Source organism: Barbus barbus (genome assembly GCF_936440315.1).
Source record: "Barbus barbus genome assembly, chromosome: 36".
In the NCBI taxonomy this organism is placed as follows: domain Eukaryota; kingdom Metazoa; phylum Chordata; class Actinopteri; order Cypriniformes; family Cyprinidae; genus Barbus; species Barbus barbus.
The window spans coordinates 28,272,646-28,287,166 of NC_136714.1; the positions used below are offsets into that span (position 1 = coordinate 28,272,646).

Genomic DNA, 14,521 nt, shown 5'->3' on the forward strand with positions numbered 1-14,521 from the left:
ACACACACACACTACATGCAGACTTCACTGTGCTTTCATATTCACAGACGATGAATCAGTGATGAATTCCCTAGTGAAAAATAAATATACTTAAATGTATTTGAAATATTTATTTCATGCTAAGTATATTACAAATACATTTTCATATTTATGTACTTAATAAAACATCCTGCAATTGTACTTTTAGTAGACTAAACTGGTAAACTTAAAGCCTGCTAAATTGGAACAACTAATTTTGTACTTAATGCAGTTTAATTGTGCGGAAGTAGTGCTGAAGTACAATTAAAGACATACTTAAGAACATTTGATTGTGCTAAAGTAGAACTATTGCAAGTAGAATTCAGGTACACTTTAAATATTTTGCATTTAAAGACCGATATTATTCAAAGATCATACAATCCTCATCAAAAGTGACATTAAAGCACATTTTAGACTTAATATCAAGAAATGTGCATTGTGCACAATTAGTACTCCAAATAAAGTTTAATTATCATTTTTTATATCAGCAAGTCTTGAGTTATTTGTTAGTAAATATGTTAATAGATTTGAACTATACTTAAGAAAAAACATTAAATATATAACTTTTTTACTAGGGTTGTTCAGCTCTATGTTTGATTTATATTTCATTGTCAATTTCCAAGACAATCCACTTTATACAGCAAGCTTCCACTTTTATGACTGGATGCTGTGTTTCCATCCATGTTTTCTGCATTGGGAAAATAACGCTTGAGACGCTCTGATGAATCATCAACTTCTTCCTCTGTATTTGTGCCTTGTTTTCCAGAACAATCAAGAACAAATATCTGTCAAGTCAAACTCAACTCGTTTCCTTTTGAATTAAGTGTATATTTCGGAGCCCACTGGCAGATATTTTCTCTTGTTTTAAGCTTAAAATCATTTTATTTTTGATTAATTTCTCTTAAAACAAGACTCATCTTTGATTTTCCTTCACGAGTAAATGTGTCTTGATTTAAGAAAGCTGCGATATTTGTTCTGGAAAACAAACATACGAGACGATCATCAGTGTGTGAGTATTTGTGTGCAGTCAGTTTAACACCAACTAGTAAACATCAGACCTGTTGTGATCACTTCCTGTGTCCCTGTGGACAAACAGGAGTCACTTCCTGTTGAATGCAGCACATGTGATCAGGTGTGAGGTCACAGGGGCGTGTGATTAACTAGGTTAACTGTACTAACCGCTCAACACCCCGAAGCTGAACCTGAGTGAGTGTGTGTGTGTGTGTGTGTGTGTGTGTGTGTGCGTGTTTGTTTGTTTGTGTCGGTCTGCTATAATGTGAGGAAATGAAAGCAGGTCATAAATTCTTTCCACATGTTGTTGAGGATCTGAAGGTCTCAAAGCTGCACACACTCACTCACACCTGATCATTACACTCTCTCACACACACACACACACAGCACTTCACTGCATCTCTTCTGATGTTCTGAATCCACAATGATTCCTCCTCATGTCTTCATTTGTATGGTTATTTATTGATCACCACATCATTCCCAATGCATTATGGGATGAGTATCTAATAATGCAATATTACCTCATAAGCACACGGTCTGAGTGTGTGTGTGTGTGTGTGTGTGTTAGGGCTGCACGATTCTTGCTAAAATGTGAATCACGATTTTTCTCCATGGGAATTGAGATCACGATTCTCTTACACGATTCTCATTTTTTCAACCAACCATTGCACTCAAGTACAAAAAAAAACAAAAAACAGGACATTCAGTATAATAAAGTGCTGGAGTAACAAAAAATGGTCTCTTTTCTTTATTTTAGACCCCTTAAATTGAATAATTTTAAAGCTTTAAGTTGTTGAACATAAGAGAACATTAACAATAATAAATAAAAATATTCACATTCACACGGGGCGTCGGCGTCAACGCCTCTCGTTTACTTTGAATGGAGTGACGTCAAGCGTTGCCGAACTGAATTGTGGGTCCCTCGCGTCGCTTTACTAGCGTTGCACGCGGCAGAAGTTGAAAACTTTTCAACTTTTCAGATCGCCTTATGCAAATACCCTAGCGCAGACGCTAGCCAATCCCATTCATGCAGCACCAGAAAAGTATGTGATTGGCTGTTATCACTATGACGGCGCGTCAGCACCATGGTCAGCACTGGAGCCGTTGAGAAACAGAGTTAGACACTCCCATAGGCTTCCATAGGAACTTAGGAATGCAGAAGTAAAGCGTGTCATGGAGCAGCCAATAGTTCCAAACAACCCATAGTTCCAGCATTGAAGCCCATTCATTTCAGTGCTTCTCAAGCACAGTCACCAGAAATTTGAGGAAATTACAGCATTTTTTGCCATTATAACGCATTAGTTTACCTCTCGGAAATCTGACCAGTAGTTGTATTTTATGAAACATTTTATGTTAATGTTAATTTTTAGATAATAGGCAGTATATGCTATATTTGCAGTTAGATAATGTGGATATATTACATAATAATATATTTTGATGAATACAGTTGGTTGCCTCTTTTATTTTGAAGTATTTGCAAAATTAAAATTTATCATTTTTTTCATTTACATTTAGTCATTTAGCAGACGCTTTTATCCAAAGCGACTTACAATGTAGAAGCAAACAGACCAACGAAAGAGCAACAGAATAGTCTCAGTTAGTCTAGCACAGTTCACATAGCAATGATTTTTTTTAAATAAATATAAATAAATAAATAGAATAGAATAGGCAAGTGCTAGTATTAAAGCGAAAAAGATGTCTTTAGATGTTTTTTTTTTGGAAAATGGCTAAAACCATTTCTAGCATTTTTCTAGCATTCATTGATATTCACTCGTGTATGCATATTGTATCTTATATTTTAACATAATATTGTATTAAAATGTGTAAAATGTATAAACCTATGGAAAGCGCGGAGTTGTTTGGAGCTATTGAGAGCTCCATGAAGCACGTGACCGCGCGGCGGCGAGATCGTGTGAGTGTGACCAATAACACGTGAACGCAGCATGATCTGAATGCAGGGAAATACACGGAAGTGAATCGCCGTCATTTAGAAATGAGATCGCATTTATGTATGAATCGAGGTCGTGATTTTTTTTCTTCGATTAATCGTGCAGCCCTAGTGTGTGTGTGTCTCACCTGCGATGGCCTGCAGGAGTCCGCACACGTTGAAGATGCTCTTCTTCATGATGCTCTGGAAGCACATGGTGAAGACGGAGATGAAGGCCACGGCGCTCAGCAGCAGGATCCCGGCGGCGAGGAAGATGGAGGTGGCCTGCCAGAAGCGGCTGGCGATCTCAGTGAAGTGCACAGCGTACGGTCCGCAGAGGACTCCACGCCGCAGGTGAGGCAGACGGATGCAGCGGCCGTAGATGCCTAGCGTGGGGCGGTACGTCTCCCCGGGCGTCCGCGGGAAGCCCACCAGCCAGTCGGAGCTCATGAAGGCGATGAGCTCACTGAACGCCGCCACAATGCTCAGCAGCGTCCACAGCATCGAGCGGCACGTCACGATCACGTGACACATGGTGTGGCTGAGGTCGAAGGTCACAGGAGCTGCAGGTGTGGTGTTTGGCTGGAACAGCTATCTCTCTCTCAGTGTGTCGTTCGGACACCAGTTCCTTCCTCTTTCTGTCTCTCTTCCTCCTCCTCGTCTGGATTCTACATCTTAGTGCGGAAGCTCGACCATCATCTCACAAACATGACTGCAGGAAGACAGAAATATAGTTCAAAACATCACCTGAAACATCACAAACAGCTTGTTTCATCACAGAATAAAAATAAAAGCACTTTATTTTAATTGTCCTTGTTACACGTCACATGTACTTACTATTATAATAATAATAAATTAAGCATAATTGCAAGCAACCCTAAGACAAACTGTTATAATTACACTGTAACAAGGACACCTTAAAATAAAGTGTAAACTAAAAAAAGTTTACGGCATAAAAAATAAGGTAATTGCCACTTTTTATCTCAATTTGAATTTTTTATGCAACTGTGAAACAGAATTGCAAGATGTAAACTCAGAATTCAGAGAAAAAGGTCAAAATTGCAAGACATACACTAAATTGTAAGAAAAAAAAAGTTATACAAGTCACAATTACCATTTTATTTTATTTTTCTGTGGTGGAAACAAGTTTCCACACAAACAAAGTTCAAATTCAGCTAAATATAGAGAATAACACAATACACTCTCTTTATAAGTCACATGACCTCTGTATTATAATGATTTATAATCAATTGTTTTGTGTGTGTGTGTGTTTTTCGTCCATATTGCTTGTTCAAACTCTGTTTCAATTGTTCTACACAATTTTTTATGTTTAGTATTATTTTAATGCTTTGTCAATACAAATGGTGCCGGAGATCTCAGTGCGAGTGTGATGTGCTGATGCTGTGTTTGTGTTCTTCTGAGACTCAGCTGCTGACCACAAACACATGTGGATGATGTCACGGGTTAAACACCCATGATTCACTGCAGGAACACGACACTTCATCTGTGTGTTCATCACTCCTGCGCTGCACAGGGACTGATGGGGAATGAGTCTGTCCTGTCATAAAGAAGCTCAACCGCTCATGTTTTCTGATGAGAAGTATATCTCTGCTTCATCAACAGCTCAGAACGTCAAACAGGAGCATCAACACTAACAATTACATCTCATTACAATCAACAGCAGCCTGTAATTCACGCACATCTAACTCAAAGTTTCCCACGAGTAACTCTGACCAGCAGCCAGTTCCATAAACACAGCCCTTATAACCAGTCTGACGCAACTGACTTGAGTAGAAAAAAAGACCGACTGCAAATAATGATCGTCACATGTGTGCGACTCATAAACACACACTCATACACACTCACACACTCACTCATGCACACACACACTAATACACACACACACAGCGGCCACATGCAAGTATACACACAAGGCCTCATTCTGTCTGAAACACAAATGAGAAATTGAAACCAAATGCTCAGATCACATGACTTTCTGAAAGGCCTTGACCTTTGACATCTGCTGACTGCAACCTGATGAGTGATAAAAAACCTCACAAGTGTGTGTGTGTGTGTGAGATCAGCTTTTTACACCCTGAGCTCCTCACAAAGTGTTTGTTTCACTACAGTATCAGTGAGCTCATCTCACAGACGTCCATTGTTCTACTCTCAAGTTAATGATTTTTATCGGTTTAACCCAAAACAAACCATCACAGAAACCCACAGAAAACACTAGATTCAAATACAAACACGATTAGACAGATGATATTTCACTATATAAGAGGACATTTGCCCCTCACAAGTATAATAAACACATTTACACACACACACACACTCTCTCTCGCTCTCTCAGGTAAATACCTGGTTTCAGCTCTGATTAACTCACTGAAACGTCTCGTCTCATTCACTTCTCAGTGTGAATGGCGCTCTGCCTCAGTGATGTCATCACTCTGGCCACGCCCCCTGCAGGCTCCGCCCCCGAGGGGCCCGTCTAAAGCCAAATCTGGGTTACAATAACACATGGTCTGGCAGGAGCTGATGAAGTCCTGCTGTCTGAAGTCTAATGATGCTAAAGTTCATCATCCCATCATTCATCTGCTCATAAAACTGTGAATGTCAGATGAGCATGATGATAATATGATGGTCAGGATCTCCACCCCGATCACATGATTCGGATCAGCGTCACGATCATCAGAACAGAACTCATGTCTTTAGTTCCTGTGATAACAACACAGAGTTGAGAAACACTGGTCATGTGACTCGTGTGAGCATACGTGTCATATTTTATATTATAGATTTTATATGCTGATTATTAAGCAGCTTAATGACGGGAACGGCAGAAACAAACAAACAGAGACTAGAGAAAAATCCCATCAACCCAAACACTGATGAACATTAAACCAGACCTCACACGAGCACAGCCGACACGGCAAATAGACTTGCGGTTTGACCAATTCAAGATTTTGATGTACATTTTTTTAACGTTTAACTGCTCCTAATCCTGTAGCTCACAAACGCAGAGCTGAGATCAGATGAAATCATCTCATCTCCATCTCTGTCGACTCCAGCACAAACGGCACTGATCCTCATGGAAAAACGGCCCTCATGCACACGTGTGTTCAGTGAGATCATATTTATGATGCACACACACACTGAGAAGAGAGGAACCTCATGGGATCAAACTCAGAGCTTTACCATGGCAACCCTTCCCTGAGCGGATTATTGGTTGATAAAACAAACACATGATCCGTGATGAAATGCAGCCAAACGCACTCAGTCCAGCAGTGAGAGAATCTCCATGAGAAACCCATAACATCATCAGCACCAGCCCCACAGTCATTCCTGGAGCGTTACTCACACACACACACTCACACACACACACATTATTATAAAGAATATTATTATTGTTGTCACAACTTTTAAGTACATTGTAGCCTACAATGCTAATTTATTTCTGTCAGGACTTCGCGTTAAATTTAACTTTTATTTTGATGGGGTGTAGCAGACCTTTGAGTTTAGTGTATTTGACAATGTTTTTTCTCAAATAAAACTGGTTTTCTCTCAGAGCAGCTCTGCTGATGTTCATGTTTCTGTAGACACTGAAAACACCATTAGTGTCATGCATGCATACTTCAGTATATAGCAGATAAAACGGCGCCACTCATATCAACTTTTGATTTATCCATTCATCAGAATGCGCGTTTTAAGTGACAACCTCGTTAACGTTATACTGTAAATCCCATGTTCACGACTGCACCAGGATTCCCTCTGCATCACGGAAATTATACGGCCTTATAACTTGTTATAAATGCGACATACCTTTATCTGCACGGAGGGATGATGTCCGCGAATATGAGTGAACATGTTGGATGTATTGCCTGCTTTTGAAGCCACTTTCCGTCCACATTTTTTGCAAATTGGATTCGTCCTCAAGGACAACCCCAGGTTCGTGTTTTTTTTTTTAATATCCAAAGTATTCCCATACTGCAAATTTAAACTTTTTTCGGCAGGGGATGGAGATTAGATACAATCTCTGTCTCTGTCATTTCAGCAGAGTGAAGCAGCCGAAATAAATTGCATATGTGCGGGTGAGATTATTATATATATATTTTTTTTATAAAAAAAAAAATTTAAACCGTAGCTATGCAAATGTTTACAGTATGATAACCGTGTATGTTCAAACCGCGATAGACGGTCATACCGGTATATCGTTACAACCGTAATCCACACACATCTCATGATATGAGAGGAACTTCAGTGAAATCTGACACTACAGATTCTGATATCTGACACAATCGTCCTGATGTTTCTGGAGGAGAACAGCAGACTTTAGCAGATGCTTTTATCCAAAGTGACTTACATTGCATTTAAGTACGGCCCTATGATTTCTGTGATGTGGAAAATGCGGCTGGAATCGCAGGATCCAGTAATCAAAATGTCATGGAATTTGTCAAATTTTGGATGGACACATCAAAAGTAGGTATAAAACACTATATGGTCTAGTGTCTGTGAATATTAAGCCTCAAAAATACCATTTAAATCCTGCATGTTCTGTGTGTCTCGGTGTGAATGAATGGCGCAGACGCAGGGTTTTGTTCACTACACATGACGCTCAATATATGAGAGCATAATCTCTAGAACTGCTCTGAGAGTCACTTCATGAGCATTTTACTGTTTCTTTTGAGAAAAATCATCATATCATATACAAACAGAAACCTAAAGGTCTTCACAGCAACCCGTCAAAATAAAAGTTTGGTTTAACTTGAAGAAACCATGACAGAAATATTACTTAATGTAATGATAGTACTAGCACTAAAAAATAAAATTATTATTAAAACATTATTTATCAGAATTTATTTTGCAGAAAAATGTAAATACACACAGTATTTTATACAATTATAAAAAATAAAATCATTAATTATTATTTTATAATTCATAAGAGATGCTTTTGGTTATTAATATTTAATGAAAATCCAGAAAAAAATTATGGAAAGAATTTGGTAAAAAACATTCCTGTTTAACATTGTAAGTTTCATTATTTTTAAATTAATTAGACATGCTTTTTGATGAATTACATTTAATTTAAGCATTAAAACAGAGTCTAGCTGAATTAAAACACATAAAAAAAAAACAGAATCCAGAAAATGAAAACGAAGAAGAAGAAAAAACAGAATCCAGAAAAATGAAAATGGAAACAATGGAATTTGGGGGGAAAAATAAAAAGGACTTCATAGGGCCCTATTTAAAGGGGTTATGGGATGCTCATTTTCCACAAGTTGATATGATCCTTTAGGGTCTTAATGAAAAGTCTATAACTTACTTTGGTTAAAATTTCTCAATGGTAGTGTAAAACAACACCTTTTTACCCTGTCAGAAACAGCTCTGTTCACAGCCAGCCGTTTCGGTGCATGTCCCTTTAAATGCAAATGAGCTCTGCTGACCCCGCCCCTCTCTTCCATCTGGTGACGAGCCGTACTGTTAACTTTAGCCGCATTTAGCCGTGGAACTTGCTAATTAGCACATTAGTAGGAAAGGCGATTTGAAAAGATTCATTAAAAAACCCTTATACTCACTTCTTCTGGAGGTGAAGCTGGATCACGAATGATTCACGCAAACATAAACACATTTAGGTAGATCGGGATCGGCGCATTCCCTTCAAAAACAAACGTAATCCACTGCGCCTTCAGCGACTTAGATGTCAGGAGTAAATGACGACTACTATGTTCATTATTACATCCAACAACAAAAAACCTCAATCGCTTAGGAGACATTCTTGTCTTCCCCTGCTCCGCTGTCGAAACAATGGAGGACTGATGACAGCTCACTCAGGGCCATTGCTGGCGCTGTGATGTACTGATCTACAGGAATACTCTTCCATCTCTGTAGACTCTAATGAGACTCATCTGACACACATCTACTGGACTGATGATAAACACAGAGTACAGTTAAAACTGTATGGACACACGCTTCGAGAACCCAGGATAATAAACCCCACGTCATACACACCATCCATTAACCTCACATCAAACACACACAGCAGAACTGAGCTGCTGGCCAGATGGACCTTCAAAGGTTCTGGAGGAAATCTTTCTAGAAGCTTCAGTCTGATCCACACACACACACACACACACTGTCTCTCATGTGTTTACAACCACAAAACATCAGCACTCCACATTACATTAACAATAAACACACAGATTCATCAGATCTGATCACGTTACTGATGGATTCACAACAGCCACAAGCCTTTACAGAGTGCTTCCTGTCTCCTGACAGAGCACTTCCTGTTTAAACACTCATACTGAAGACACACTGACTGAACTGCTGAACCCATTGAGAAACCGCCTGTCTGTCTGTCTGTGATTTCAGCTCATTCTCTCCTCCTCGACAATCATCCAAACATTCCCACAAACCCTAGTGAGAAATATCACAGAAATATCAGGCATTCCCAGTGACCTCTGACCTTCAACATCCCGAGAAACATCCCGAGGTCACACGCAGGAGCCTGACTGAAATGTGTTCTAAAACTCCTCAACTTTTTGTCAAACCCTGTGAAATTAAATATTTTCTATAAGTAAGAGTCCCTCTGGGATTTAAACTAATATTTCAGTAATTTAACAAAACATGCAAGTAAATGATCACATGACATGCAGCTAAACAAATAAAATATTTAATATTCCAAACTTTATATTAATACATATTAATATTTCCACAATGAATCACTATGGCTGGCCACTGCTCCGGGTGTATGTTCACTACTGAGTGTATGTTCACTACTGAGTGTACACTTGGATGAACACACATTCAGAGTATGGGTCACCACACACCACTTCCCTTTCCCTTTCCCTATAATTAAAAAATAAATCACTATAGTTCTAAAATGAATCAGTACAGTTCTAAATGAATCATGATATTTCTACAATGAATCACTGTAGTTCTAAAATAAATTACTATAGTTCTAAAATGAATCAGTACAGCTCTAAATGAATCATGATATTTCTACAATGAATCACTGTAGTTCTAAAATAAATCACTATAGTTCTAAAATGAATCAGTACAGCTCTAAATGAATCATGATATTTCTACAATGAATCACTGTAGTTCTAAAATAAATTACTATAGTTCTAAAATGACTCACTATAGCTTAAAAATAAATCACTGCAATTCTAAAATGAATCACTACAGTTCATAAATGAATCACTGCAGTTAAGAAAATCAGACTTATCGTGAAAGCTGATTGGCCAGTGTGCCCGCTCATTTGCATACAGCTGTGGGTTATAAACACATCACATCATGATAACTGGATCACACTCGAGTGTGTTTGCACTACACAATAATATAGTGAACAGACACAGTCAACAGTGCAGCAGCGCAGAGATGAATAATACAGGCGGCTCCAGCGGGGCCCCGAGCACAAGGTCCCCTGAGAACAAAGACAGACAACAACTGTCCTGAAGTGTGCGGGGGTTCCTCCATCCTAAAACACACCCTGCTGCTTTCACAGAAAACACAGCATGAGCTCAGCAGGACGACACACGAGTCAAAGACAGAGAGAGAGAGAGAGAGAGAGAGAGAGAGAGACAGACAGACAGACAGACAGAGAAAGAGAGAGACAGAGAATGAGGAATTTGCTTGACGCAGCACAGATGAAAAACATACACTTTAGAGAGAGAGAGATAAGAACGACAGACTGCTTTACTACAGCACTAATCTTATCAGTGTGCATGACTGACCCACACTACAGCACAAACCCTGAACACCAGCCTCACTGCGTGCACACACACACACACACACACAGAGCACACACACACACACACACACACAGAGCACACACACAGAGCACACACACACAGAGCACAATGAAGACGATGATCTACAGGTCATCTGACATCAGACGGACACACACTCTGTGTGCGAGCGTGTGTGCGAGCGTGTGTGTGTGTGACGGCTGGCGCTCTGAGCTCTGGGCTTGATTTGAAGGCAGTGCAGCTCGGCTGGTTTTAATTCAATCAAACATGCTCCTTTTGGGAGCGCTGCATGGAAACTCCAGCACGTAATGTGACTCATTTAAAGCCCTTTTGCGCTTAGAACCGGCCACATCCAGATTCACCGTGTGCCTACAAAACTACACATCCACACCATCAGAAAGCCTCGGGTTTGAATGCTGATGAGCGCAGTGTCTGCTTGACCTTTGACCTCCAAGCACACATTCAATTAGCATCTTAACACTGCGTTTGTCTCGGGTTTCTCATTCACACACACAGACACACTCTGGCTCGTGTTACAGATGATCTTACTGTAAAATACCTCTAAAAATGTTATCACTACGCAAGTATTCTGAAAAATGAATTGCTACAATTGTAAAATAAATCACTGCAGTTCTAAAATGAATCATTATATTTAAAAAATGAATCACCGTAGTTCAAAAATAAATCACTAAAGTTCCAAATTGAATAATTGCAGTAACACTACAAATCATTACAGTTCTAAAATGAAATATTATAGTTCATACTGAATCATTATACTTCAAAAATGAAGTACTGTGGATCTAAAATGAATCATAGTTCAGAAATGAATCAATACAGTCCTAAAACAAATCATTGTAGACCAGAAACAAATCACTGCAGTTCTAAAATGAATCATTATATCGAAAAATGAATCACTGCACATCAAAAATGAATCACTATAATTCAACAATGAAACACTTTAGATTAAAAATTAATGACTGTAGTTCTAAAATGTCTAAAAAGTCACTTTGTCACTGCAAATCACTGTCAATGTGGGGGTTTTATTAGAATTTGGCCATGATGTTTCTGTTAGTGTGCCTATGATGGTTTGAAATGCTCACTAGGCTCCGGACTCACAGATATGGGACGCAGACAGACTGTGTGGTCTGAGATCTAAACAGCACAGTGTTTACCTGACGGCCCACAAACAGCGCAGGACAACTGGGCTCTGAGTTCGTCTCTGTGTTGGCAGCGCATGAGAGGGACACGTGTGTTTTCTCTTGGCTTGAGCGGCCTGTAATGAAGTGTCTGTGTTTTTATGGTCAGCAGGACCGTCCACGCTCTTATTCTTAGCTTCCATAAAGTGAGCGTTCACTGATGACCGAGCGCTGCCTGGTAAACCAGCTCGCCTCAAACAGACCTTAAAGGGCTAGCGCCGGAAAAAAGGCATCACACTCAATCTGACTGAGGGCCCAAGGCATTGTGGGATGCAGCTGGATCCTACACTGAAGAAAATGCTTTTCAACTAAATAAAGACTGTTGGAGTATTACTGGAAGAATAAAGATTACTGGAGTATGATCATACAGTATTTCTACTTCAAACTACTACATTTCATTCAATTTGTTAATTAATTTTTTTTTTTTACTTACTAGCAATTTCTGAGTATAAACTATTTCTACACAAAATTCTTTTCAGTTTAGTCTTTAAAGCAGGGACATTATAATATATATATATATATATACCACTTTAGTTGTTTTTAAAAATCAGATTTTATAATGCACTGCAGAGACTTAATTAGTGTTTAGAGTGATTTAAATCTGACAGAACTGTATTTAAATTGTGGGAAATGCATAAATATAATTACTTTCCCTTCTCTGCCTGATAATAACAGAAGAAAAACATTACAGATAAACATATTGATTCATATCTCATCAATACTTGAATTATTTCTCCTAAAGTTAGCCAGAAATGAGAATAATGTAGAAAAAGCCTGGCCTGCATCTCCTCTGCAGTTTAACACTGATTTACCATGGTATGCACTCATATAATACCACGGTACAGTTATCAGGATAGCATCTTTGATTTATTATAAAACTAGGAGATTTCCGTTAATGTTGTTTAACAATCCACACAGTGACGTGTAATCAATGAAATAACGCAAATAACGCGATTCACGGAGAAAACACTGCGTTATATCACATTAAAACAAATACAAACACTTACAATCCAGAGAGAGAAGGAAAGAGAGAAAGAGAAGGAAAGAAAGAAGGAAAGAAGGAGAGAAAGAAAGAAAGAAAGAAAGAAAGAAAGAGAGAAGGAACTCGTTGTTTTCTCCTGCCACGACTTTCCGTTCTGGAAACACCGACGATAAAAGACCGAAAACCGATTGAAACGAGCAGTTTTCCGACTGCAGTCTTCACCTCGAGCTGCTCTAAACACGATTAATCTGATGTATTTCCGTTAATCTGAGGTAAAAGTGAGGTGAAAGTGAGGTAAAAGCAGAAATCTGAGGTAAATCTGCGAGAACAAAAGCTACTCACGTTTGCGCGCTCCTCAACCGGACGCTCCCGCTAAAGACAGTCGGTGATTTCAAACATCAGAGAGCGAAGATTCCGTTAAACCGATCTCACCGACTCATTCACCGACTCTCTCTCTCTCTCGCGCGCGCGCTCTCTCGCCACCGTCACCAAGGCAACACACCGGCGCTTGCACGCGCGTTCCACATCTGCGTTGCTCGACTGAAAAATTGCTAAATTGTGGCCCTGGAGCACAAAACCAGTCATAAGGGTCAATTTTAAAAATTGAGATTTCTGCATCATCTAAAGCTGAATAAATAATCTTTCCATTGATGTATGGTTTGTTATGATCGGACAATATTTGAAAATCTGGAATCTGAGGGAGCAAAAAAATCTAAATATTGAGAAAATCTCCTTTAAAGTTGTTCAAATGAAGTTCTTAGCAATGCATATTACTAATCAAAAATGAAGTTTTGATATATTTATGGTAGGAAATTGACTAAATATCTTGATGGAACATGATCTTAATATCCTAATGATTTTTGTCATAAAAGAGAAATGTATAATTTTGATCCATACAATGTATTGTTGTCTATTGCTACAAATATACCTGTGTTACTCATGACTGCTTCTGTGCTGCAGGGACACATATTGTTGGTAGATTTAGCAACTGTTCAGACTACCCTAGCAACCTTTTCTTCCAAAAGCACCTAGCAACAAATTGAGCTATTTTAAAAATGTTTTAGCAACTGTGACTGGAATGATAAAAAGGCACACATTAGCCTCTAAATTAGAGAAAAAGAGGAGCCCGAAGGCGTCTAGAAGCACACAATCATGTACATGAAGTTGCTCGTTAATAATTGTTCATTTATGATTACACACCTTTTAAAAAGAAAGTGTTCGAAAATGTTCAATGATTCAGAGTTGTATCAAACAATAAATAGATGCTTATTTATATTTTAATATTATTATATTTGTTTTTTTGTTTTTACAAACTTTACTAATAAGTTTTTCTAAATTAACATTTCAAATCATATTTTTTTGCTGGTATTTGAGTGATCTCACATGACTTTAATACTCAACATTTAACAAAACTATACTTTCTAAATTGTCTAAATGTCATAATTAGTACATTAATAGCTGCATCATTACAATATCTTTGTAGAAAAATCCTAATACTGAACACGAGTCATATTTTTCCCTTAAATTAACCATGATTTTATTTTTGGCAAATGGATTATCATTAGTATTTAGTTTTGCTATAAATCCCATGGTTACACTATGGTTGTGTAGTAAAAGCATGGTTCATTTGCATAAGGCT

At 38.5% G+C, this 14,521-nt stretch overlaps 1 protein-coding gene across 2 annotated transcripts in view; it reads right to left on the bottom strand.

Moving 5' to 3' along the window:
• Positions 1-13,411, bottom strand: part of lhfpl2a (LHFPL tetraspan subfamily member 2a) — a 16,301-nt gene extending 2,890 nt beyond the window's left edge. The window contains exons 1-2 of one of the 2 annotated variants that reach the window (XM_079394915.1): positions 13,225-13,411; positions 3,106-3,668 (exon numbers count right to left, since the gene is read on the bottom strand). In XM_079394915.1, the coding sequence (XP_079251041.1) occupies positions 3,106-3,490 (385 nt within the window). In that variant the 5' untranslated portion in view covers positions 3,491-3,668; positions 13,225-13,411. Of the gene's footprint in view, positions 1-3,105; positions 3,669-5,317; positions 5,395-13,224 lie in introns of those variants that run through there. The other variant, XM_079394916.1, reaches the window with a different exon arrangement.
• Between the last annotated feature and the right edge of the window lie 1,110 nt (positions 13,412-14,521).